This window comes from Sciurus vulgaris (assembly GCF_902686455.1).
Source record: "Sciurus vulgaris genome assembly, chromosome: 13".
Taxonomy (NCBI): Eukaryota; Metazoa; Chordata; class Mammalia; order Rodentia; family Sciuridae; genus Sciurus; species Sciurus vulgaris.
The window spans coordinates 50,739,110-50,766,603 of NC_136474.1; the positions used below are offsets into that span (position 1 = coordinate 50,739,110).

Consider the following 27,494-nt stretch of genomic DNA (forward strand, 5'->3'; position numbering starts at 1 on the left):
CATCTTTTGTGCACCCATTATTTCAGGGGTTTCAGCTGGGAGAGGGACCTTTTCAAAGCTGGCTATGGTGCTTTCTCTCTGTATTTTCACTGAGATAAAACTACATTTTTTTTTTTGTCGGTGCCCCTGAAATATATGGGAGATCTGTATTGCTTTTTAGTGCATCCATTCATGATTATAGCAGGGACAGAAAAGTGACTGTCCATCCCTATGGTGATTCATTCATCAGATAAGGAGGAGGTCTGCAGGGGTCATGGGGAGTAAGGGCCAGTGTGGTCAGGCCACTCACAGAGGGCCTGACCCCTGCTCCTTGTGCTGTCTGGTAGCAGCGTTTCTTTGCTGGGTTGAAGGGTAATCCTGGCTCTTGTATTTGAACAGCATGCCTAGTCAGCATGATGTAATGTTGTTATTTATAGAATCAGGAAAAAGGCAATGCAAGAAGAGAAATAATTCCCTGAAGTACTGTTAATAGTAGTCTCCTCCTCCTCCTTTTCCATCCTTTGTGGTTCTCTTAATTACTTGAGGCACCAAAAAATAGGGTTGCCATTTATTCTTAGACATATAGAAAATGAGAGATTGGTTTAATCTGGTGCAGGGGAGATGGAGGATGTATTTGTCTTCACTTTCCAGTGAGATAAATCCATATTGTGTGATTTAATGGCTGTTCGCTGCAATGAGAAGATAATAGCAACCCACATACGTTAATAAGTAGAAGGCACTTGCTGTTCTTTTAACCCTCTCTTTCCAGACTGTGGGCTCGAAAAGCAAGTAGAAGGCTAATGTCGATTTATATCCCTAAGCTTACTAAGTGTGCCTAAGCGGATAGCTTCCTTTGCCTACATTAGCCATCGTCCTATAGGTAGGGGTCAGAGGCATAAGCTATTGGTGGGTGTCCTTGATGGCAATATTGCTAAACCCATTTTGCTGCTCAGCAACATTAGTGCTGAATTGCATGTACGTGGGTTGTCACAGCACGTCCTGCATGCTACAGGTGACAAGGAGATTGTCTCATCTTAAAACACATACGTAATAGTTTAAGATGCTAAGCAGCTTCCTAAAAATAACCCACCCAGCAGTGATTAAATTTTAAGCTGTTTATAATGTATTATTTTATGGCCTTTAGTATACATACAAGAGTGTGCATTTGTTTAGAAAGCTAATGTTCATATGTATTCACAGTTTTTGTAAATCACTGGCAGACAGGTAGACTATATAGATTATTATTGTGCTAATAATTTGATATTTTCCTGTTCCTGGGAAACTGTTTTGGGGATATTTGATTGTCGTTTCCCAGTGTGTTTCATTGTGATTGGAAGTGATGCAATAAATATCTCGGCATAGTCTTCATTTTTTTTCCCTTGGATTATAGCTCCAGATATATCATTATTAGAACCAGAGTGTGCTCAGCAGAGTTGAGTAAGCGAACCAGAGGGAGGGAGGCAGGAAGGGGAAGGGAGGGCACTGGGGAATGAGGTTGATCAAATTATATAATGAGCATGTATGACTATGGCATAATGGATCCCACTCTCCTTAATTATAATGTACCAATAAAACATCAAAGAGCATGAACAGCTCTGTACTTCCTGTTTAATGAGGAGAGATTATACTCAAGAAATAGCGGGCCAGAGTATAGCCACTCATTACTTCCTGTAATCTTCCCCATAGTTTTATTTCGTTTATTTTTATGTCCATAAATGATGCAGATTAAAGTAGTTTAAAGATAGTTCTTAAAATATTGCCAAAAAGACATCCCAGTTCATGTCTCAGAAGACTTCAGTATCACTAAGATGGCAATACTCCCCCATTGAGTTATAGACCCCAAACAAAATCCCAAGGATGACCCTGTCAAAACTGCAGCATGGGGTGGGAGGCTTAGCTCAGTGTAGGGAGCTTGCTTGCGTGGCATGCACAAGACCCTCAGTTCAATTCCCAGCACTGGGAGAAAAATTGCAATTTGCTTCATTGCAGAAAATGGCACACTGATCCTAATCTCAAGAGACCCAGAATAGCCAAACCAGTCTTGATAAAGAACAGAGTTGGAAGACTCATACTTCTTCATCTCAAAACTTACTGCAAAGTAATCAAGAGGGTGGCCCTGACTTAAGAATAAACACATAGATCAATGAGAGTCAAGAAAGGAACCTTGTATTTATGGTCAGTTGACTTGACAAGGACGCCAAGACAAATCAATGAGCAAAAAATAGTCTTAACGGTGCTGGAACAACTGAAGATTCACATGCAAAAGAATGTAGTTGGACCTCTATCTCATCATACACAAAAATTAACTCAGAATGGAACGTAGTCATAAATGTATGATCTGAAACGAACTCTCGGTTTAGGCAACAGATTCCTTTTGTTATTATTATTATTATTTTACGGTTGTATATGGACAGAATGTCTTTATTTTATTTGTTTAATTTTATGTGGTGCTGAGAATCAAACCCAGTGCCTCACATGTGCTAGGCAAGGGCTCTGCCACTGAGCTACAGCCTCAGCCCTCCTTTTTAAAAAAAAAAAAAATTAGTACATAATAATTATACAGAATATCGGGTTTCATTGTCCATATTCATACATGCATGTAGCAGTTTGATCGATTTCACTCCCCAATACCTCCTCTTGCCCTTTCGTCCTCACCCCCCTGAACCCCTTCCTCTACCCTCCTGGTCTGCCTTCTGTTTTCTTAAGACCACCCCTGTTTCCCCCTTTTCTTTCTCTCTGGCTTCCATGTACAAGGAAAACACACACAACTCTTGACTTTCAGAGTCTGGCTTATTTTCACTTCACATGTTCCATCCATTTGCCTTCAGATGACATAACTTTGTTCATCTTTATGGCTGAGTAAAACTCCACAGTGCATATATACCACATTTTCTTTATGCATCCATCTGTTGATGGACACCTGGGCTGGTTCCATGACTTGACTATTGTGAATTGTGCTGTTATAAACATGGGTGTCCATTTCTCTATTTTAGTATGTTGACCTTAATTCTAAAAATATGGAACACTTAATAAAGTTGTGTCTTCCTTGCCCAGAGGCCATGCTAATCTTCTCTGTATTGTTCCAACTTTAGTATATGTGCTGTGGAAGTGAGCACTAAGCAATAGTTTCTTGTACATGAGGCCAAAAGCAGAGAGACCACAGGGAAAAAAAATAGATTGCTTCATCAAAAATGCACTGTTAATGCTACGAACAGTATCAGCACAAGGGTGAAAAGACCGCTCAGACTGGGAGAAACTAAAAGTTATAAATCTGATAAATGACTTGAATCCAGAATATGTAAGCAACAGTTAGAAGCCAGTAATAAAAAGACAAATAACCCAATTTAAAATTGGACAGAGCATTTGAAGAGACATTTCATCAAAGGAAGTATGCAAATGGGTGATAAACACATGAAAAGGTACTGGCATCATAAGTCATTTAAAAATGCAAATCAAAACCATGAGAGTTATTACTTCCTGCCCACCAGCCAAGCTGTGATAAAAAAGGAGACAGCCAATAGCAAGAGAAATTGGAATCATCAGTCATTGCTAGTGGTAACGTAAAGTGATGTGCACTTTTCCATTGCTGAAGATTTCCCTTCATCTTCTCAGGTTACCCTTTGTTCCTCCTGTTTAGACTTTGTAAAGTCATCCTGTCTGTCCTGTGTATAGTACACAGGTCCAGAGAAGATAAGTATGTGCAGGTGTCCATACTTATTTTAGGATTAAGGAAGAACCTGAATTTAGACTTTCTTAATCCAGTGATCTTTTCTCATTCATCCCTCTGCTTGCTAATAAATTATTTATAGGTTTGTCTTACTCAATTTGAGCCACTATAACCTAATACCATAGACCTGGTGGCTTAAACAATAAGCAATGATTTCTCACAGTCCTAGAGGCTGGAATTCCAAGATCAAGAGGTACTGAAAGAGTGGGTAGTGAGGTCCCACTTCCTGGGTTTTGTTCACCATCACATTGAGGTTTGGGATTTGAACATGTGAATCTGGGGAGGCACAAACATTGAGTCCTTATCAATATGCATACATACATATATATTAAATACTATATAACTTACTAACAAATATGTACATATTTAATTATGAATGTAAATATTCAGGGGTCTTGTTTTCATGAGGCTTTAGAAATAAACCTGATTTGTTTTTAATAGGTTGGTTAATAGAAACTTTCTTTTACATTTTGGAGAAGTAAATCACTTTGAAGTAATTAAACTACCATTAAACATTTGGAACAATTCTCCTGTAAGTTATTGCTATTGCATACCCTTTTGAAATAAATTCCTTAAAAAGTTCCTTATTTCTTCTATGTTTTAATGTATATTTGCTTATTATTATATCAATTTTAGTTTTATATTGTATTTTTCTGTTTCCACTATTTTTAAATATATAACCGAATACTCTTTTCAAATCCATAAAAATGTAATATGTTTGTCATACTAGTTTGTTGTCTTCTTTTAAAAAATTTTTTTTGGTTGTCAAGGGACCTTTTATTTCATTTATTGATATGTGGTACTGAGTATTGAACCCAGGGCCTCACACATCCTAGACAAGTACTCTCCCACTGAGCCATAACCCCAGCCCTAGTTTGTGTTTTCTTAATTATATGATTAGGCTTTTATATTGTTATGTTGGTTTTTAAAGGAAGAGATTTAATTTTTTATCATTTCTTTTTTAAATTTCCACTTTGTTTTCTTTACCTTGTTTTATAGCATATGTTCTGAATACTTTACCATAATATTTGCCTCATTAGAATAATGCAGTATTAGTGTTGGGAGTAGGGAGTGTGATTGTGGTTGTGATTCCTTGAAATCTAGTTTGAATTTCTATTCCAAGAGTTTTGGGGGGGCGCTAAAGATTTTATTAAATGTTCACTTAATGTTATCAAGTGTCCATTGTCATGTGTCTTGATTGTTTGACTATGATTAGTCTTATTTGTGTCATTGGATGAATTTGGCAAGGCCTACCTTCTCTGATTCCTTTGAATCTGTGGGTCAGGACTCCCATCTGGAGGCTGGCTGCTGGGCTGAGTGACCTTGGACTAGACTCTTAATCTCTTTAATGCTTATTCCCTTCTCAGTGAGATAGGGACCTTGGTGGTGCCAGAGACCCAGCTTTGCTGTTGGGATTCAGTGGTGTGATCTGGGAGGTGTGGGCAGCACATTTTCCCCTGAGCCAGTGCCCAGTCATTGCTGGTTGTAATGATAATGGCACCATTTTGGCTGCCCTTAGGGCGGAGACGCTGAAGGTGAAAGTGGTAGAGCTCAGGCTCATGGGAGAGAGCGGGACTGGTGGGCAGGCAGGCACCTAAGCAGACACAGACCGCCTTTATGAAACTTAAAAACAGGACTACCAGAATGTACGTGCTACAGCCCCTGCAGCCGGGCATGACCACCCAGAAGTGGGTGTATTGGGGCGCGACCTGGAGGAATCGGTAGGAGCTAGCAGGTTAAGGCAGCGGCATGGAAGATGAGTCCGCATAGGAGCCCAGAACAGAGAAAAGGTCACATAGTCCTAGGAGAGCTGAGTTCAGTGGCCCCGGAGCATTGTTTGGGCAGGGGCAGGTGGAATAGGGTAACATGGGAAAGCAATGGACCTTCCTGTTTGATTCTCAGGACAGTAGGTGAATCTCCTTTCTCACAGGAGTAAAAAACTTCTTCCTTCAGAGCTTTGTGTACTCGATGCACATCTGTTGTTGCTCATTTCCTTTTCTGCTTCTGTGCTTTTAGATAGTCATTTCCTTTCTTTGTGTCTTGTGTTTTTCTGTTTCCTATAATAAACATACTAACTTTTAAAAAATAAAGATTATATTAAAAGTCTGAAAAAAACAAAAAGATTATCTCAGTATTTCACTTGTTTTTCTTTTACTGTAAACATTGGTTTCAGGTATCCAGTGGTGCCTGCCCTGATTCTTTGTTGTTTCTCATTTTTCTGATGCTCTGCACATGGTGAACTCCGTTGAAGGGTGACACAGATACTGGTTTTGGGAAATTTCATTTCACTTTTACCTACCCCTTGTCCAGAACTCTTCTATGAAAATTTTTGTTTTATCATAGCATCACATGGAATTCCTCTGTTTTTCTTTTATGATTTTAGACTTTAAAAAATTATTTTTAACTGACAGGTAAAAACATAAAAATTGTACATATTTCTAGGGTACCATGTGATGTTTTGATACATATATGCATTGTGTAGTATCTAGATCAGTGTAAACAAACCTATTCCCTGTTTTTCTTTTCTTTATGGTGAAAACTTTCAAGCGCCTTTCTTCCAACTATGCAGTACATCATCATTTTTCTATTAACACCCCCTGTAAGAGTAGCACACTAGAACTTTTTGTTCCTGTCTGTGATTTTGAACTCTTCGCATTCAGGCATCCTGGTTCTTGACAACAGTGCATTTCTTTCTTTGGTTACTGTAGTAGTCCTCATTTCTTTGTGGTTTCTTGTTGAGAACTTGTTCACTCTGGGAATCTATTGACCTATTGCTTCAGAGTTTCTTCTTTTTTTTTTTTTCTTTCTCTCTCTCTCTCTCTCTTTTTTTTTTTTTTTTTTTTTTTTTTCCAGTGCTGAGGATCAAACCCAGGACCTAGTGTGTACTAGGCAAGTGCTCTACCACTGAGCTACATCCCCAGTACCTTTTATTTTTGATTTTGAAATAGAGTCTAAGTTTCCTGGGCTGGCCTTGAACTTGTAATCCTCCCGCCTCAGCCTCCAGAGTAGTTGGGATTACAGGGGTGCACCACTCTGGCTTAGAGCTTCTATTTTTGATGTGTAATGTAGAAAGAACATTGGACTAGAAGTCTATAGGTAGTTTTCTGGTTTGGGTTCTGTAACAGCAGTAAAAAATGTGCTTCCAAATGGTTGCTTTCACATGAGAAAATATGAAGGGCTGTAAGGCCTCAGTCAAGCCAGTTGACGTTCTCTGATGTTCTTTTTCTTTACCTGGAATGCTAGGGGAATGAAATAAGCCATGGTTTTCTGAGGCATCTTCCCTGGAGCACTAATCTGATGGTCTGTTAGTGTGTGTTCCAGGAAAAGAGGCTCCTTGTCAGGTAACTTGGGATCTTCTGCAGCTTCTCAGGGACTTTAGTTTTGTACTGTGATTCTCCAAGGAGAAGACAGACTATGTACGTGTGCCGTGTTCAACCAATTTATTGGTCCAGGAAAATTCCTTTTTATATCATAGACTGTAAGACTAAAAGGGTTTAATAGAACATTCTTTGGGAAACAGTAGGTTAGATAATTTTATTTATTTATTTATATATTGGTACTGGGGGTTTAACCTAAGGGTGCTCAACCATTAAGCCATATCCCATCCCTTTTTTAAAAAAATATTTTTCATCTAGAGACAGTTGCTTAGGGCCTTGCTAAGTTGCTGAGGCTGACATAGAACTTTCGATCCTCCTGCCTCAGCCTCTTAAACCACTGAGATTACAGGCATATGCCATCATGCCTGGCTAGGTTAGATAATTTTTAAAGCCTTCAAATGCCATGGTTCTACGACTGTATTAAAAGCCACACTAACCTTTATACTTTAAGAAGATAAACTTTTGGTTTTTGAATTATATCTCAATCAAGGATTCTTTGTGAGTGGTAGTATTAAATGTTTAAGAAAGCCCCATCATGGGCTTTTAAACATAACTCTAAAACCAAAGCATATTAAGGAAGACATAGAATTAATCATAAGTTGATCAAAAGATTGATAGAATTGATATAAAATAAACACATACTATAAAAATGTCCTCAGTATATTTTTAAATAAAATAAAAGCACACTAGGAAAAAAATGATTAAAAGTTTAAATGTTAGCAAGTTTAAATGTTAGCAAACTTAGTATAGAAAGAACTATAAAATTAGGACAAATTAGAAAGACAAATATAAACATAGAAAAATACAAGTTGCCAAAACATGTAAGCAAATGAGCAGTGAAATAAAATATACAAGTGGCCAATAACATGAGCCTCACAATGAATCGAGGAAATGTGAATTAACTCCAAAGGTCCAGGGTTTTATGTCTCATGTAGAAGCTAGCTAGAGAGGAAAAAGGACAAGTGGGGTGGGGTGTGGATTTCTTGAAAATCGAAGGGACATCAGTAGAGGAAAGTAGGGGAAGGGAGGAGGGAAGAAAAGGGGTGATACTAGGGAATGATATTGACCAAATTATATTGTTACATTGTGTGCACATACAAATATGTAATAAAAAATCCCACCATTATGTACAACTATTATGCAGGTCAAATTATGTGCATGTATGAATGTGGCATAATGAATCCAAATATTATGTATAATTATAATGTAGCAGCAAAAATGTTATAATAAAAGAATAATATTAACTAACACATTCCCTGGTTTATCATAATAATCTGATAAACTGATTAAAGAATAATTATTTTTAAATATAGGGAAAAAAGAAAAATGATTGCTATTGAAAATATTCAGTATTAAAAGGATGTAGGGAAATCAGCCCCTTATAAATTGTTGGTACCTATATAAATCTATAAAATGTTGGCGCTGGTAATCCAGTTTATACAAATTACTGTATCATTTACTAACCTAGAAGGGAATAAGGCAGATGCACCACGTCAGCACACACTCACTGAAACACACATGTACACGCCTGCAGGCAGCCACACCTTCCTGCTGTGAGACTAGCCCCCTGGAGAGTTGGGGGATGGGCTGAGGGGAGCACTGTGATTTGCCTGGCTTGGGCCAGGTGCTTACTCTCACCCTATCACCACAAAAGAATGCTTCTGCCCAAAGCAAGGGTGCCCCTGAGCGCTGGTGTGTTGTTTCCTAGGGCAGCTGTAACCAAGTCCCTCCAACTGTACCGCTCAATCAGCAGACGTGTTATATCACAGTCCTGAACTAGAAGCCCAAAGCTGAGGAGCCAGCAGGGTGGGTTCCTCCCAGGGCTGCCAGGTGGACCTGTCCCGTTGCTCTCTCCCAGCTTTTGGCGGTTCTCCGGCAGTGCTTGCCATTCCTGGGTGTGTGGGAGCATCACCCTGACCTCTGCCTTCATCTGCACCCCATGCTCTCTCTGTGTCCAAATCTCCCCTCTTACACAGACACAGATTGAATTCAGGCTCACTCCAGTAGGACCTCATCTGAACTTACCTGGTCACATCTGCAGCAACCTTATTTCCCAATGAGGTCACATTCCAAGCTGCAGGGATTTGAATTTTAACTGGTACATTTTGGGGGAACACAATTCCACCCATCATAATGGGCGATCAGTGCCAGCTAGTGTCTCCTCACAGGCCTGGGGGAGTTTTCTTTTCTCACACGGGGCTGTGGGGGCCTGGGTAGCCACAGGTCTCAGAACAGAAAGACTCATGGGTCAAATTAAAGTGGGCTTGAATCACGCGGTTTACTAAGTCATTGTGGAATGCACAGCAAGAAGCTGGGGAAAGGGACTGCAACGTCACTTTCAGGAGAAGGTGCAGGCAGGGTGGAAGCACCATGGAACCTGAGTCCTGGGGTAGCAATGTGCAGTGCCCTGCCGCTTTACCTGCACTTGAGCCTTCTTGTCTGATGGTGGCTAGAGTTGAGCTTGGAGAGAGGAAGCCAGTGGCACACAGCACATCAGAGACCCACAGGGAAGCACAAACACATACACACCTAGTACTACTTGGGCACCATGGATATTAGGAGTTTTTGGTCCTTTTATCCTTCTCTCTAATACACACTCCACTTGTTAAGTATTTCATTTCTTCTCCTTTTTTTTTTTTTTTTTTTTTTTATCAGAATGCATCATTCCCTGGGATTTTGGGATTTTAACTACTAAAGTTAAACCAGTATAAGATTAGACACAATTCAGTTTGAGCCTTGGTTTGATCCATGCAACGGCTTGTGCAAGGCATTAGTGGGCATGTGTCATGAGCAAGTCATTCTTTTCTTCCTAGATGAGGGAATAGACTCTTCAGACACAACTCCATGTGCAGTCAGATGGTGACCAGGGACAAACACAGACCTGGAGGAGGAGCAATTTCAAAGGTTCCGAGGGAGGCTTTACTCAAGACGAGATCTTTTAGCAGGGTTTCCAAGGGGTCGAGCCAGTTGCCAGTTTCCCACTGTCTACAACATATTTTACAGTACGGTGCAGCTTACTGCCTGCTCCACAAGGGTGCACCTGGAGCGATCAGGAACTCTAAGCTAATTTAGTTGAAGGCAGTCTCTGTGGTTTATCTGCTTTTGTGTTTTTATAACAGTTAGCCCGATGCTTCTCATTATAGTTGAATTCATTTATGCTTAATATCTCATGAATTCTGCCTATGTCTAATAAACATTTTGCTTAATAGTTACTTAAAACATCTTAAAAGCTGGGCATAGTGGCACACGCCTGTAATCTCAGCTGCTTAGGAGGCTGAGGCAGCAGGATCACAAGTTCAAGGCCAGACTTAACAATTTAGCAAGGCCCTAAGTAACTCAGTGTGACCCTGTCTCAAACAAAAAAATAAAAAAGGGCTGGAGGCGTGGCTCAGTATTTAAGCGCCCCTGGGTTCAATCCATGGTACCAAAAACAAACAAACAAACAAAAACAAAATCTGAGAATTAAAAGTGCCTATGTTTTACAAAACTACAAAGTTCTTTACGTGCCAGAATTTTGACAGTGCTCAGAAGCAGATGCACTTTAAAGCTTCAGGGCAGGGCACACTGTCCCCACTGCAGGGACTGTTGTGTTCTGTGACTTGTCCCTGAGGCATTACTTCCTTTCTGGTGTCTAATGCAGCAGAATTAAGAATTATCAACATTACTTTAATGCCAGTAGGCTGTCTCTGAACTGAGACCTTTGTGTCTGTGAGCTTTCTCATCATTTAATGATAAACATAATTTGGAGGTAGTACAAAGGAAAACTGCTTGCTCAGGAAGTGGAACCTTGAGTTACAGATTCAGGGAAGTCTGGAACTTGATGTCCCTTCAGCATTACTGTCAGGGCCAATTCCCCAGATGCCTTGGCCTTGTCTTCATTTCCACTTTTTTTGCAATTCTAGAGATAGAACCTTTTGCTGGTAGTTATATTCAGTGAACCTTCGCAGCCTGGTATTGTTAGTGAAAATCTGAGAACAAAATGTGTCATCAGTAGACTTCCAGCCTAATGCATTGATGCTGAAAATTATTCAGACATTTTTGTGTCTTCATATTTATGTTTTAATATTTTTATTTTAAAAGGCTTTCAAAATATATTAATGTGTAAATACTTTAATATGAATAGCTTAGTTATTTTCTTAATTGCATGGAAAATGTCACCTGTGGTCACTTACATCTCTTCATGTTTTGTTCTTTTGTCTCCTGTGTCTCCAGAGAACACACGTGTGGTTGTTTAGATTTAAGGCAAGAATACATAACTTTATGTTTGTGGTAGGGTCTTAATTTAAATGGTTTTTAGTTATACCTCCTAGATAAAACTTGAAATTTCTTCTGGTGAGTCTGAAACAATTGATGCGGGTCTTAATTGCCACTTACCTGTGAAAGTTTGTTCTTAATGCAGGAAAACAATATTGTGAGCTATGTCCCAGCTCTCTTTACACATTATGTGCACTTATGTTTTAAAGACAAGGCAATTAGAGTATTTATTTCAACATCCCCTGAGAGTGTAAGCAAAAGTTATTTCCTAAGATCCAAAATGTGTTGGTTACAAAGTTGGCACCAGAATTTGGAAGTATTGACTGATGTTTAGTCTTTTTTTACAACCAATGCCTATTAAGAAAAACATTTAATGGTAGTGATTTAAACATTTTAAATTAATTTTTCAATGTGGTTTTTAAAAGTGAACTCATCAGTTACATAGTTCCAGAGCAGAGAAAATACGGGAATATTTTCAGCTAATTCTACAGGTCAAGTATTAGCCTGATACCAAAGAGCACTAAATAAAAAACTGGAGGTCATTCATTCCTGGTATGGAAATTCTAAATGAATATTAGCAAATAAAATCGAATACTGTATTTTTTGATGTCATATTATAACCTACTAGAGCTTATTACAAAAAGATAGTCATGATTCCCCCTCAGGAAGTTTGTGCCTATTGTTTCCTTTATTAAAGAAGGAAGTAATAAAGCCATATATAATCCTATCTGCAATGCTTAATGAAAGACACTACCTAATCCAGGTTTAAACAAATGAAACAAACTGTAAATTATAAACAGAAATCTCTCCTTTTGGTGAAAATGGCATCAACAAAAAACCCTGCAGCAAACCACATTTCTTAGTGCAACTTTAGGAACGTCCTCATTAAAGCTAGAAATAAATCCAGGATGTGTGCTGTGCTTGCTGCAGTTCTGTATTTTAACTGGTGCTCCCTGCCAGTGAGCAAGCAAATTTATTACAGAGGATGATACAACATCATAATTATTTGCAAATGATTCGAACGTATCCATGGACAATCCAAGAGAAAAAAAAATCATTAGAATTCCTAGGAGTATAATAATGTGACATACACAAAATCTACTTGCAGAAATCCAAAGTTTTCCTACAGACCAGCAACACTCTGGGAATAAAACAGAACAATAAATTTCTTTTATGATTGCCACAGTATTGGAAGTGCCTGGGAATACACCTATCAAGAAAGAAAGCTTGAATGACTAGAAAAACGTGTTCCAGCACTGTAGTCACGATGCTGATTTTAATTTGTCAATAAATATGCTCCATTTAATTTGGCAAACATTTGTGCTTTGTATTCTTTATTGCTTCCTTTGGAAGCAGATAAAGCCATACAGCAATTTTTTTTTTTTTTTTCATTTTACTGGTGAGGAAACTGAGGCCTCAAGTGGTTTTTGTGCCATGGCTCATCAGTGTGTAAGCTGTGAGCTAAAGGCTGATGTGGGGGCTGGGGTTGTGGCTCAGTGGTAAAGCACTTTCCTGGCATGTGTGAGTCCAACAACCCTCATTACCACATATAAATCAATAAATAAAATTAAAAATCCACTGACAAAAAATATTAAAAAAAACTGATATGGTACAAACTCCTGGCTTAATGGCTCTTTCCTACTAAAAATTAAACTGAATCAGATATCCAGTCGAGGATAATTTTTTTATCTGTTCTGTGGTAGATATCCTAACTTGTGACAATAAAAATTTCCATAGGTCATTTTAATTTTAAATTATTTTGATGGGAACTGTATTCACACTATTTTAATGTCTATTCATTATAGTTTCTCAAGGAATGATCAGGATATAACTAGAATTAATTTTGTAGTTATACTCATTCTTGGGCTATATCTTTAAGCTCCTATAATATGATTTTAGTAGTTTCAAATTGTTAGTCCTTATAAGAGAAAATACATGCTACTCTCTTCACAGTTTATTTCTTAAAAAAAGAAACTGTGTTTGTTTCCTAGGGCTATGTAACAAATTGCTACAAACAGGATGGCCTAAAACAATAGAAATTTATTCTTATACAGCTGGAGACAGAAGTCCAGAATCAGCATAGGGATCCAGCTTGACAAGACTAGGGCCATCTTGGTTGTAGCCAGGTAGGAATGTGTGGCCCTTGCACACCTTCCAAGTACTGTAGGGTAAACAAGTCACTAAGAGAGTCAGCTGAGAGTTTCATGCTGGGCACTCCTGCCTGGACTTACTTGATGCCTGACATGTTAAGCGTTTTTGAGAAAGCCTGGGTATGTGTCAGTTGACTGCCGGCCATCTTTGTCTAGTGTACTATATGAATCCTTTCCTCCTGTCCTGGAGTACAAGGATTCTCCAGTCTTGATGCCCACCCCCAAGATGTGCTTCTACCTATAAATCCCTGATAAGCTGCATTTTGTGCAGTTCTACATTTGTCTGCCTCTTTTCTTTGGTTTATAGCACCTACTACCTTTGGTGACCAATTCTCATGAACTAGGTTTTCTCAAAACAGTGCGCCAAATGAAATCAAGGTGTCAGCAGGGCCTCGCTTGCTCCTGAGGCTATAGTGAGAATCCTTTTCTCATCTCTTCTGCCTCTGGTGGTTGCCAGCATACCTGGGCCTCTGGCCACTCAGTCTCTGCAGTTACGGTGCCTCTCCTTTTTCAGGTGTCTGTCTCCCCTTGCTTCCTTCTATAGAACAATGAATGTGATTACATTTCCAGCCCATCGAGATAATCCAGATGACCTCCTGTGCCTCACGATCCTTAATTTAACCATATCTGCAACTATGCATCCCAAACAGAAAACATACTTTGGAGGCAGTCAGAGCAGAATGTGAACACTAGTCAATTCCTAGCTTATTGACCTTGACCAAGTTCCTTAACCTCTTTGAACTTCACTTCATGTCAAAATACAGTAGTACTTTCCTCAGTTTTTGAAAGGCTTAAGAGAAATGAGGTCAATTCAAATATTACCTCTTGGTCCTTTTTGTTTACTTGTGTGCAAAACCTTGTTTTGACTCACTTTTGCACCTCCAGAGCCTGGCCTCCCTTGACATGTAGTGGTTGTGCAATATGTGCTTGCAGAGTGCTTTCTGTCCTCTGAAGGACATTGTGGCATTGCACCATCATGCATTGAACCCTCGGCTGAGGACAGCTCAGCGACCATGGCCCTTTCAGAAATATCCTGTGAAAGCTGAGTGTCATTAACTTAGCAAGCAGATATGTATAAAGCAGAAGCCCTAACCTGGGGTTTCTTTGTCACCATCCTGAATCAAGTGCATATATGAAGCAGGAAAAGAACTAATGATCCAGAAAAGGAAAAGTTCATGATGGGCGTAGCAAGCATCAAGCTATCTACACATGTGCACGGCATGCACACACACACACATTTCATAGAAGACTGATTAATGTTTACCTTGTTGGTGTTTTGTGTGGTGACTGTGTTCTTACAGCCAGCATGACTTCAGCATTGTGGGTCTGTTGCACATTCCCATGGGGTTCCTCCCAACTACATATTAAAATGCTCCAGGGCAGGAATTGGTGACATGCTGACGAGTATCATTCTGTGGCCACCTACCAAGCACTCAGAGCTGAGGATAAGGGTTTCATCACTGTGGTTTGAACCTTCCTGACAACGGAGCAGCATGTCACTTTAGGGCATGGACACTTATTGATCTGGCCTTGGTTCATGAGTCATTTGGCTTACAATGTTCCTGAGTCATGGGCTGTCCTAAAGATCACCTTGCTGACTCATAGTGCCTTGCTGTCCCAGAGGCCTCCTGCATTGCGGGTGGTCCTCCCAAAAGCCTGGGGCTTCTCTTCCAGCACCCTACCTTCCCCTGCTCAGCTGGCTGTGCAGAGAAGAGGCACCTGGGAACCATGAGGAGGAAATGAGTGTGGAGCAGCAGCAGGAGACATCCAGGGAAACACAAGAGAAGGGATGAGGGAAAAGCCACAGCCCAGCACGTGCAGGGCAGGGGAAGCTGCTCACACCAACTAGAGCAGGGAAGGAGTGCATGCAGCCTGAGACACCATTGTGAGCAGGCTGTGCCAGGACTTACGGTGTATGAGGTTTTATTTATTATGTACATGGTACTTAAGGCCTCTGATGCCTATCTAAGGGTCAGCAACCCTTTGTTGTTCTAGTGATGCTTTTTAGGTGTTCTTATCAAGTGCTGGTGAAATCAGGTCTGCAGACTTCGAAAGGAGTCTAGTGAAGAGAAAAACTAAATGTGTAGTAGTCCAAGGCCCCCAGTGATGCCTGAAACCACAGATAGTATCAAACCCCATGTATACTAGATTTGTCTTATATGTGAATACCTAAGATAAAGTTTAATTTTATTAATTGGCACAGTAAGAGATTAATGTCAATAACTAATAAAATAGACCAATTATAACAATATAGTGTCATAAAAGTTGTATGATTATGGTCTTCTCTTTCAAAGTGTGATTGTATTATATTGTGTTTTCTGATCACAGTTGACCACAGGTAACTGAACCCACAGAAAGTAGAACTGCAAATAGGGGCTAGGGTGGGTGACTACTGTATTAAACCAGAAAAAGCAGAAATGACTCTATGGGAGCCTGTTGTTTCTGGACATTAGCGAATGAATGCAGAAGTTGCAAATGTAATCTGGATCTTCGGAGAATTTCTAAAATAGTGGGAGGGGAGATCTGATGACCAGCAGCAATCAGAGATCAGCATTCTGGTTAGACAATCGAACTGTCCACCGAGTGGTAGAGATTAAGGTGGCCACACAGAGAACTGAGGACTAGCCTAAGAGGAGTGGCTTCAGGCTTCATGCATTCACTCAGAGCTGATGGAGACTCTTTCTGGGCCAGGGTTGGATACACACCCAAGGATGGAATAAGGCCCTGTGCTTTTAGACTGTATCTGGTAACACAGAGCTAGATTAGCAAGCAATTATTGTACAACAAGTTCTACTGTACTAGCAGGAAGAGGATGCTGAGGGAAAAGGTGACTGTGAGCTGAGCCCTTGCAGGTGGAATCTACTGCCTAAGCAAAAAGAGTCCTCCAGCTGGGTGTGGGATGTGTACCCATAGTTCCAGCACTCCGAAGGCAGAGAGGCAGGAAGATCAAAAGTTTAAGACCAGCCAGAACAGCATAGTGAGATCCTGTCTCAAAAAAAAAAAAAAAAAAAAAAAAAAAAATTTCTCTGTGCTTAGGTTAATTTCACAATGCTCAGACCATTGGAGTGCTGTCTTAGCAATCCTTAAATGACTGTCTTCTACACTGCTTAATCTGTTTAAAGTAATTTTATAGGGAAAAGTTGTTTTTGCATTAGGATGATTATGTCAATGACAGATCTTAGCCGCTAACTCCATTTTCCTTTTTTCCTTAGTGTCAAATCAACAGTGCCTTGACTTCTTTCCATACTGCTTTGGAACTTGCAGTAGATCAGAGAGAAATTCAGCATGTCTGTCTATATGAAATTGGTAAATATGAAATGTCTCTCCACCTTCTTGTTATGAAGTGGTATTGAAGCTTCTTGATGGATTTTTTCATTTGTAATGTTATTCAGTCTTTCCTTGCAAAATGCTGTGTTGCATAATAGGGACTTTGTTACACGAGTACATGTCATGGGACTTCTCTCTCTGGGTCCTGTTACTTTGATGTTAGAATAATAGGCAATGTTAAGTGAATTAACTCCATTGACATTTGTAAATACCTAGAGCACATTAGAATTCAAAGCTCTTTTGTTCCTCCTTCCCACCAGTGCTTATTTGGGAAGAAAAATATAGCATAGGGGAGAGTTGGACCCAATGCCAACTCCTCCACCATCTAGCCCAGAGATGGCCAGCAAGTTGCCTAAACCTTCTGAGCCACATAATCACCGTTGGTGTTGGGGAGCCCGCCCATAGCAGCCCTGAGTTTTAGGTGAATCCTCCACAGGAGGCTCCACACCTGTCAGAGGCTTCTCTTCCTCCTCCAGATACATTTGTAAATGGACTTGGAAGTGTTAATTTGCGTACAATTCTCCCCTCCTTCTCCAGAGTGGCTGTTGAGCCTTCTCACTGACTTGTACTGACTCCCTGTCCCTCTGTAGAGGGATAGGGAAGAGGAGGTGGAGAGTGCTCAGACCCAGTCATGCCTGCCACTAACTTCTCTTATTGTGCACATAATTGTCTTTCTGAAGCCTTTGAAAAAAGTGCAAACAAAAAGTTTGGGAACTACCCAATAAATAACATTACTGTTTGAATGCCTGTTATGGTTTAGGAAGAGACGATGTGTAATCCCATGGAAACCTTACTTTTATGTAACCTAAACTCTGTTGTGGCTCTACTTAGTGGCATAAGGTAGAGTGAGATGTGTTTCAAATAACTTGAAATTAAAAGCCAGCTTTGGTGGCTTTTTCTGGTATACCATTTCAAGGTCTGTTGCAGGACAGGACTTCAGAACTGAAGGAAGCCTAGGAACCATCTACCCCAGGCCTTAGGAAGGTTGACTCAGGAATAAGTCACAACTCTAACTTGTTCTGCAGGCTTTGCGCTTAATGCCTCCCCCTATGTTTTGTATTTAATCCAGATCATTCCCTGACATCTAATATGGGATGAAAACAATTAGCTAAAATAAGTCAACCTAGAAGTCCCACCACAGAATTTGACAGTGAAGTTGATGCAAGTGGATAGCATTCCCCACCAAATTGTTTAAATGGCAAGTCCAAGATTACATGATTATTTTGAGACCTGATACCAGCATATTTATTTTTATGGGGGCAATATTGTGAAAAGGAGAGAACATTGGACTTTGATCTGCAATTCTTCCCTCCTAATAGCTGTGGGGCCTTGAGCAAGTCACTGACCTGTGGCTGCCTTCGGTTTTTCCCTCTAACAAGAGGACACCTTCAGCCAGCTTTGCAAGGTTACGCTACAGATTAGCAAGAATTGGTGTCACATGATAGCATGCAGTAGGGCCAGTTGATGGAAGATAACATGATTAACAATGAGAATATCACTTTTTTCCTTTCAGTGGCTACTGTTCCTTACAAGAACACCAGTCTGACAGTGTTTTAATGCAGGAAAGATGAGTTCCTTCTCGGCTCTACTACCAAAGAGCATAGGGAGGGTGGGGAGTACTTATTTCTGACTGGCTCTCTCTCTGCTTCTCACAAAAGTCTGAGAATTAGTAGTAATAATTAATCAATTAGGTGAGTGCCTTGAGATTTTTTAGAGGAGGTCACTCAGTCTATAATGTAACATATTACTTCCACTGCTACTCTTTCTGCCTGCACCTATTCTTGGAGAAGTACCTGGGTTAATCTGACAGTGATATGGGGCAAGCGGGAGTCTCTTTCTAGAAATCTTTATGCCAGTTTCTACACTGCTTAATCAGTTGTGAAATTCAAAGTGCCATGTCTTGCTCAAACTTTGTACTGAAGGCATTCAGGGAAAAAATCATTTTAAGTTTCCATTATTTCCTAGAACATTCACAAGAAGAACAATGATAGTATTGGAGATTTGTAGCTTAAATATGGACTCTGGAGCTCTCTACTTTACTGTCATGTGCTAAAAATATTTCTTCCTAGGTTGGTGCAGCATGATTGAACTCAACTTCAAGGATGCATTCAGTTCCTTTGAGAGGCTGAAAAATGAGTCCAGGTGGTCACAGTGTTATTACGCATATTTGACTGCAGGTGAGTGGTAGTCCACACAGCCATAACATGCCTGTCTGTGGTCAGTCAGCTCACACATACGGGCAGGTGGAGAATCATGGAAGCAGACATTTCCCTGGCGTGTTAATATTTTGTGCAACCTAGTAAATAGCAGTGGATTACTGTGTTCACTGACCCAGCCAGACACCGAGAAATTCATAGTGTACCTGATGTCCCTTTCTTCCCTTACTCGTTTCTGTGCCTGGCTGATTCTATGCTCTGTTTTGGAAATACTTACTGTGAGGCTTTACCAGTTTTTGAACATTTTGCCCTCAACAACCTCACCTGCCCTTACTCCATTTTTTTTCCTTTTCTTTCTTTCTGTTTCTTTCTTTTTTTTTTTTTTTTTTTTTGCTGTGAATTTTTTATTTATCAGGATTTTAAAGAAATTTGAGTTAGCACATATCTTTTTCATCATATTCATGTTGTTTGGTGCCCTGGTTATGGAGTTGCATAGAGTTTGAGTCATCTGCTCCAACGTTTACCTGTTAACCTTGTCATATTTACTTGTAATGTTACTGAACGTGAGGTGTTTCAGCTCTGTATATCATTATATCATAAACACTAATCTCGGTTGTTTTTTGCTTTTGGTCTTTGTGAGATAAGTGAAGATGTGCTGCCACCTGGTGGACAAAAGTGTTGTCTGTCCTGTGATATATAAAGTGCCCTGTGGTGTGGAATTGACACCCAATTGATTATACATTTCTTGCCTTTAAGCAACTTTATGCAAACCCTTTCAGGTTTATGTAGGAGAACTTTCCTTAGCAGCCACATAAATAATTCTTTTACTTAAAATTAAAGCTTGCCAGATTGGCAATGCACGCCTGTAATCCCAGAGACTTGGCAGGCTAAGGCAAGAGGATCGCAAGTTTGAGGCCAGCCTCAGCAACTTAGTAGGACCTTGTCTCAAAGTAAAAAATTAAAAAGGACTGGGGACTTAGCTCAGTGGTAAAATGTCACTGGGTTCAATTCCCAGTATAAAAAAAAAAAACAAAATCAAGACTAACCCAGGGCTGGGGTTGTAGCTCAGTGGTAGATTGCTTGCCTAGCACATGTGAGGCACTGGGTTCAATCCTCAGCACCACATAAAAATGGAAAAATGATAAAGGTATTGTGTCCATTTACAATTAAATAGATATACATTATATACATATTATATATATTAAATATATATATATATGTTTTTTTAAAAAGCTAAAACTAAAGTTAAAAAAAAAAGACTAACCCAAACTTTTTTTTTTTTTTTTTCCGGTGCTGAGGGTGGAACCCAGGGCCTTACACATGCTTAGCACACTTAAGTACTGAGCCACACCCCCAGCCCCCCAAATGTTATTTTGAGTACCTCCTTATTTTAAACATTTGGATTTAATGAAACATCTTCCCTTCTCATTCCATCCTCCTAACTCATCTATTTAAGATAGAATTAACATGAGCCAATGCCTTTATCCTGGATATCCTACGGTCCCTATAAAATTGTGTGAGACCATTAGCAATCAATACAAAACCCTCTTTCATTTATGCTCCTTACTTTATGGGACATCCAGTTTCTCGTGGCTGCATCTGGTGTTTGAATATGCTTAGTTTTGACCTATGAGTTAGTATACTGTGTCTCACACCTAAAGGCTTGTCTGCATGGGGCCCAGGGCAGTATGCAGATGGTATGCTGATGATCTAGATCTTACCCATCCTTCAAGGCTTAGCTTGACTTCTCAAAGCTTCCTGTCATCCCAAGAGAAATGATTCTTCTTTTCTGGTCTTTCCTAAAAGCACTTGGGTTCTCCTATGCTAAGGTGTCCTGTTAACCATGTGCATTTTTTCCTGGCCACAAGTCTGCACTGCTTCTTCACATTTTGCTGGTGGAGTATGGTGGTAGGATGCCAATGAACGTGTGCAGGACTGATCCGTGACCTTCTTTGTAGGACACAGATACCCTTCTCCTGCCATGAAGCTTTCACGAGCCCCTGAACTCCTAGTTGCTCTTCCCTGAATTCCTTTTGCTGTTTTTTGTTTTGGGTGTTGCTGGGGATTTACCCAGGGCCTTGTGGATGCTCTGTCACTGAGCCACATCCTCAGCCTCCAAACTTCCTTCTTTATTCCACCCTCTGGGCATGTGGGCTCCAAGTAGCTTGTACACTGTGACAGCAGCTGAGGATTTCATTACATGCAAGCCTTCCTCCCCAACAAGGGGATGGGGATCGTGGCTTTCCTGGGTCTTCCCAAAGCGCTGTGGGACATGGGTGAGCAGAACAGCGTAGTCCCATGTGAGGCAATCTTTATACATGTGCACTCCTGTGTTTTCCTTCTTTCCTTGGTGGTATTTTCCAGGCATCATCCTCCTGGATATCAGTGGCATTTCCCCCTGATACTCTAGAAATACAATTCTGCTTTCTTTTGCTTTTTTTTTTTTTTTTTTTTTTGCGGTGCTGGGGATTGAACCCAGGGCCTGTGCTTGCAAGGCAAGCACTCTACCGACTGAGCTATATCCCCAGTCCAATTCTTTGTTACAGTCTGTCAGGGAGCCACTGGTGATGTGGAAGGGGCACAGATCGTCTTCAAAGAGGTTCAGAAACTCTTCAAAAGGAAAAACAATCAGATCGAACAGTTCTCAGTGAAAAAGGTATGTTGGAGCTGATGGGTCTGGTGTCTTATTTATGATGGACATTTGTGACTAGCCCTGCCTTGGATAGGCTTTAGGAAAACATGTTCAAACCAGGTGACAGATGTGCCACTTGAAATGCACTTCACCATCTTGGAGAGAATTTCTCCGGTGAGCACACTTCTGCTCTGAATAAAAAATACTTGTCTCTCTACAAATAACTACAGCAAACTTTTTTAAAAAAAAAAAGTTGAGTCAAGACATTACAGATCCTGCAGAGCTAATGAGCACATCTGGACAGGGAAAACATCTGCCTTAAAAATGATGTAGTCTCAAAAGGCACTCTCAGAACTAGACACACTGTCAGATGCACCTCACATTTTGATGTAATAAAAAGCTAAAATGTACATCAGGTTTGCCAGCAGAAAGCTTCAAACGATAGGGACAATGTCCCAAATTTATTCTGCATTTTTTTTGGTGAGGGAATAAGATCATGCCAACTAACCTTGAATCACATAATATCATGTCATATCCTGAGGTTTCCATGATTTTAATTTTACAGATTTTCTTTTAATTTATAAGCATTTTTTTTTACGTTTCATTAGTATTTATTGAATGACCCTTTAATGGATTCCTTTGAGTACACATGGATAATTGTGGAAGGCAACTGAGAACACTAGGTATAAGGAGAACATTTAAAGCTCGATAGACCTGTGGCCCAAGTGGCTGGTAAGCTTCCATTCTCCATGTAATACATGGAGTTACTGTATGTCACACACCTGTTACGAATGCATCAATTTAAACTAAAATAAGTCTTGTTTCATCCCGGGTTTTCAGCATCCCTTGAGAATAGAATGAGTGAACGATGAATGTGAGGCAGATCTACAAACGTAGTAGAATCTGGAAAGTAGAATGTTTTTCTAATATGGAGAAATTTTCATTTGTTGGCTTGCAGGAGAGGGCCATTCATGTTGACTATGAACCGTGTTCTTTTTCCATGTCTCCAGAACGGATTTGTATTTGAATTGATTTTTGAAAAAGGGAGCCTAATTATTCCAACTACTTGCAGGCAGAGAAATTTCGGAAGCAAACCCCGACCAAAGTGCTGTGTGTGCTGGCGTCCATCGAGGTCTTATACCTGTGGAAAGCCCTTCCCAACTGCTCCTATCCCCAACCTGCAGAGGATGAGTCAAGGTAAGCGCGAGTACTGTGCACACTCGCGGTTTGCCTCCGCAGCGGCTCCCCCTTTAGCACTGCTCAGTGTGCGGCTCGGGAGCCGTTCCTGGATTGAGCATAGCAGGGAGGCCGTCCTGTCCCACAGCACGGGGGCGTGGGAGGCACTGGCGTGGACAGATGCACTTGCCTGGCTGGGAGTGCTTGGCGATGCTCTGTTACACGTGGTCTTAGTTCCGCAGCCATGGGGGTTGCTGGTGAGCATGCTGTTTTCTCCCCCATCGAAAGCACTTTGTTTCACGTAGGTGTAATTCACATGCATAGAACACTCAGATTCAATGTCCCGTTCAGCAAATCATCATGACCATGTATACACCTGGCATCTGTCACCATGATCATGATCTACCACCGCTGACATTTTCCTCATGCCCCTTCCCAGTTAATCTCCACCCCAGGGCAGCTAGTGTTCTGATTCCATGTCTGTAGATTAGTGTTGCCTGTCCTTGAACTCCGTATAAGAGGAACCACACAGGATGTCCTTTTTCTCACCTGGCTTCACCTGTTCCGCTTGCCTGTGAGATGTATCCACGTTGCAGCTTGTAGCAGGAGGCAGTTTCTCTTACTGACTGAGGCGTGTTCCGTGGTGTGGCAGTACCCATACTGCTATTTGTTTATTCGTTCTCCTGTTGGTGGACATTTGGTTTATTTTTGTTTTTCAAACTGTCCTGAGCCAAGTCACTACGAACATAAATGTACAACATAAGTTTACGAGTGTTTTGTGTAGACGGATACCTAGGAGTATAATTAGAAAGCCTACGTTTTTGATTCATGTATGAGAAAACCCAGAAGTTTATAGGTAGCTGTGATAATTATTATAGTCGTAGGAAAATTTCAAAGGGAGAATGAACTACATCTTTGACTAAGATAGGGCTTCATTGATTATTAGGAGAAATAAGATTTCATTTCTCCTAAGGTTTAATGGTAGATATTCAGATGGCATTTTGTAGTCTAGCAAAGTATTTGTTCCACATTGCAATCCAGAGAAAGAGGAAAGGCCAGAGTATTGTCATACCCATTCTAGATGAGGAAGCAGACTCAGAAAGGCCGGTGACGTGCCCAGCTCCCCCGGGAGCCAGCATCTGTGCTACTGGTCTGAAGACAGCACTTTGAGTAGCAGGGCTTTCAGTGATCGGGCAAACAGCTTCGCCTTCCTGGGGTTGCCGAGAGGCTTAACCCACACAGCTGAAGTACAGTTACAAATGAGACAGCTATGTTAAATAAATACAAGTACGTCCAAAAGGATGGTTTCCATGGAGAGTGTCTTTGGAAATATATTCTTATGCACATACATACTGCCCTTTCCCAAAAGACATTAATATGAACAGAAATAGATTATAAGCCACTTTAGAAAATCTGTCAGATTTTTCTGCCATCACACTTGTTTTTGACCAGACTGCTTTGTCCATCAATCACATATATTTATCATCAGACTTCCCTGTATATGACTTCTACCTATTTCTTGAAACAAAAACAAAACAAAAACAAACAAACAAAAACAAAGAATCTGCCCTTAAAGGTTAAAAACTTTGCCACCGTTGATATTACAGGGGATCAAAAGAACTTCCCAAAGAAGTTTTGGGCCATGGCTCTGTAATTAGAACAGGAATTTCCCTTTCCACCAGGGATATTAATCCTACTATTTTTTTTTTTTTTTTCCCAGTGCTGGGGATTCAACCCCGGGCCTTGTGCTTGTGAGGCAGGCACTCTATCAACTGAGCTATGTCCCCAGCCCTGCTATGTTCATTTTTAAAGGCTTTGCATAACTTAAAACCCTTCTCTTATAGAAGCAAGTATAGAATATCAACCAATGGCTAACTCAAAGGGATAATGAAGATGTTATGTATTTTTTAAATGTGCAAGTACAGGACCAGGTGTTTTGAGAAATGAAAAACCAAAGAGATATAAGAGGCAGTAATTCTTGTGCCTGACACAAGAATGAATCACACATGAGATTTTGACTATTCTCTTTTCAGGTTCCAAAATGAAAAAAAACTAATAAGAAAGATGTGTTTGTGGAAAGGGAAGCAGTCTCTGGGGTGACTCTGAGATCATTCTTTAATATCCTTATTAAAAGTCAACCCAATTCTGAGATCTATTAATTAGATTATATCGTTCCCTGGTGTTAAGCAGTAATGCTCTAAATCAATCCAGCTATGCGAGTTCAGTCAGTGAAGATTTTGTAGAGAAAGTTTACTGATGATGGCAGACAGCGTGGGTCCTGAGCACTTAGTAACTCTGTCTGTCAAGCCCTCACAGCGTTGTGCGTTGAGTCCCCCTGTAACTGTCCACAGAGCCTGTTGGGTCACTGTCTCCTGTCTGGTGGTTTCACTCATGGCCTGCCCCTACTGTAAGGCCCCCAAAAAGGAACCCCAACTCTGTCCCAATGGATCGACTGCAACCCCAATCAACCGCAGGAGGCATCACTTGATGCAAACCGCAAGAAGTGTTTATTCCAGCGCCCTGGGACCCAACTCGAGGAGTCGAGTCCCTAGCAGAAAATCTTGTAGGTTTATAAAGACAGAGACCACACATCGGGAGGGGTCGCACATGAAGGGAAAAGGGGAACAAAGCTGCCGGGAAATTTCAAAGGGGGTCTGGGTTTGCTGATAACATACAACATGTTTCACAATGTTTACAACAGGGCGTAGATTCTGGTGTCTTAACTGCCTGAATACTATCTTGCTCCAATTACTCTTTTACTCTCTGTTTGGGGCTGTTTCCTGAACAGCTTTAAGGGCTTTGTTCCCATTACTGGGAGGGGAAACCTTAGAGAGTTGAGATAAAACAGACAGCTTAAAAAAATGTCCATTCTTCATTACCACCTGGTTCCACCTAGTGCATCCTTCCTGGTGGCGAAGCCATCTGTTCTCAGCTCAGCAGCCAGGGTGATTGTCTAAACCTGAGTCCTAGCATGTCACTCCACTTCTCTCAGCTGTCTATGGTTCATCATTCCAGTTCACTCCGTGGCTGGCAGAGTCCTACACAATTGCTCTCTGCTCTTCCCCCTGCTCCCCGGGCTCTAGCCTTGCTGATTCTTCTTGTTCACTGTTGGCCCCAGTGCCTTACACATGCTCTTAGGTCTGGGAGTGCTTCCCCTCTCACACCCACATGGCTGCTTCACTCCTTTCCTTTGGTGAAGCTTGACTCATGCACACACTGCTAATCCCCCAGCCCCCGTATTTTTCACCTGAGCATTTACACTTGACAAACATGTTTTACCTGTTTGTCTTCTACACTGTTTCCCCCATAAGATGTAAGCTTCTTAAGGGTAGGATATTTCTTGTTGTTGACATACTTTTTTTTTGTTTGTTTTGAGGATCACAGTGCTTTAATTTTTTTAAGTAGTTCACAAACTTGCAAAAATGTTCAAAGAGGTGGGGAGCAAAATGTCAAGCATCCCTTCCACTCCTTCCACTCCAGAAACCATCTCTTCCCAAAGACAGCTGCAGCCATGGTTTGGGGAGTGACCTTCTGGAGATGTTCTAGCATTCATATGCATATGTGGGTATCTAGGTGTGAGTGTGTATGTGTATCCGCGTACAATTATAGTCTCCCCCTGCCTCCATCTGCAGGTTTCTGCATCTGTGGGTTTTATTCAGCTGCAGACAGAAAAATATTGAAAAAAAAAAAAAAAAAGATTGCATCTGACTGAACATGTACATACTGACTTTTTTTCCTTCTCATTATTCCTAAACAATACAGTGTAACAACTATTTGTATAGTGTTTACATTTTATTAGGCATTTCAAGTAATCCTAGAGATGATATGAAGTATATAGAAAGATGTACATGGGGTATCTGCGAACACTAGGCCATTTTACATAAGGGACTTGAGCATCTTTGGGTTTAGGTATCCTGAGGGGGTCCTGGGACCAATGTGCCAAGGATGCCAAGGGATTGCTGTACTTAACCAGAACATTCTCTACCCACACTTCCACGCTGTGCTTTTTTTCATTTACAACATTTTGGGCTCATTTAATGTCAACATATAGATCTGCCTCATTCTTTTAAATGTCCTCTGTAGTCTTCCAAAATATGAGACATTGATGATTTATGTAACTGTACCCAGCTGTGCACACATTGCTTATCCAGCAGTTGCTTAATGACCATACCCACACATCTTTGCATCTGTGTGCCACATAACCCGAGGGCAAGTTCCTAAAAGAGGGATTTCTGAGTCAAAGGTATGTGCTAATTAACTACTTTGGTACATTTCCCCGTATTGCCCTCCAAGCACATTTACACCATTTACAATCTTCCTAGTAATTTTTTTATTGTTAACTGTTGTATGCCCTTTCTCTAGAACTTTTAAATCTTGCATAATTGAAGCTTTAAACACATTGAATGGCAACTCCCATTTCTTCTCCCCCAGCCCTTAAAATCATCATTCTACTCTGTTTATGAATTTGAACTAGTTCGGATACCTATATAAGTGGACTCATGTAGTATCTGTCCTACTGTGACAGGGTATTTCACTTAGCATAATGTTCTTCAAGGTTCCTCCCTGTTATCGCCTGTGAGAGAATCTCCTTTGTAAGGACTGAGTAATATTCCTTTATATGTCTGTTCTTGCATCTTCTTTATCCATTATTCACTGATGGACATTTAAATTGTTAAATTTAAATTTAAATTATTTCCTTATCTTGGCTGTTATGAA

The 27,494-nt window shown here is 40.5% G+C and overlaps 1 protein-coding gene and 1 long non-coding RNA gene across 2 annotated transcripts in view; both read left to right on the top strand.

The window, feature by feature from the left end:
- Positions 1 to 27,494, top strand: part of TTC39C (tetratricopeptide repeat domain 39C) — a 98,090-nt gene that overhangs the window by 64,961 nt on the left and 5,635 nt on the right. The window contains 5 exon segments of the mRNA XM_079108747.1: positions 16,700 to 16,793; positions 18,884 to 18,991; positions 21,517 to 21,626; positions 22,675 to 22,773; positions 22,775 to 22,799. Of these exon segments, the coding sequence (XP_078964873.1) occupies positions 16,700 to 16,793; positions 18,884 to 18,991; positions 21,517 to 21,626; positions 22,675 to 22,773; positions 22,775 to 22,799 (436 nt within the window).
- On the top strand, positions 1,463 to 16,143 carry LOC306642930. Its single transcript, XR_013758728.1, has 2 exons — positions 1,463 to 8,775; positions 8,808 to 16,143. It is a non-coding gene; the product is annotated as an uncharacterized lncRNA (long non-coding RNA).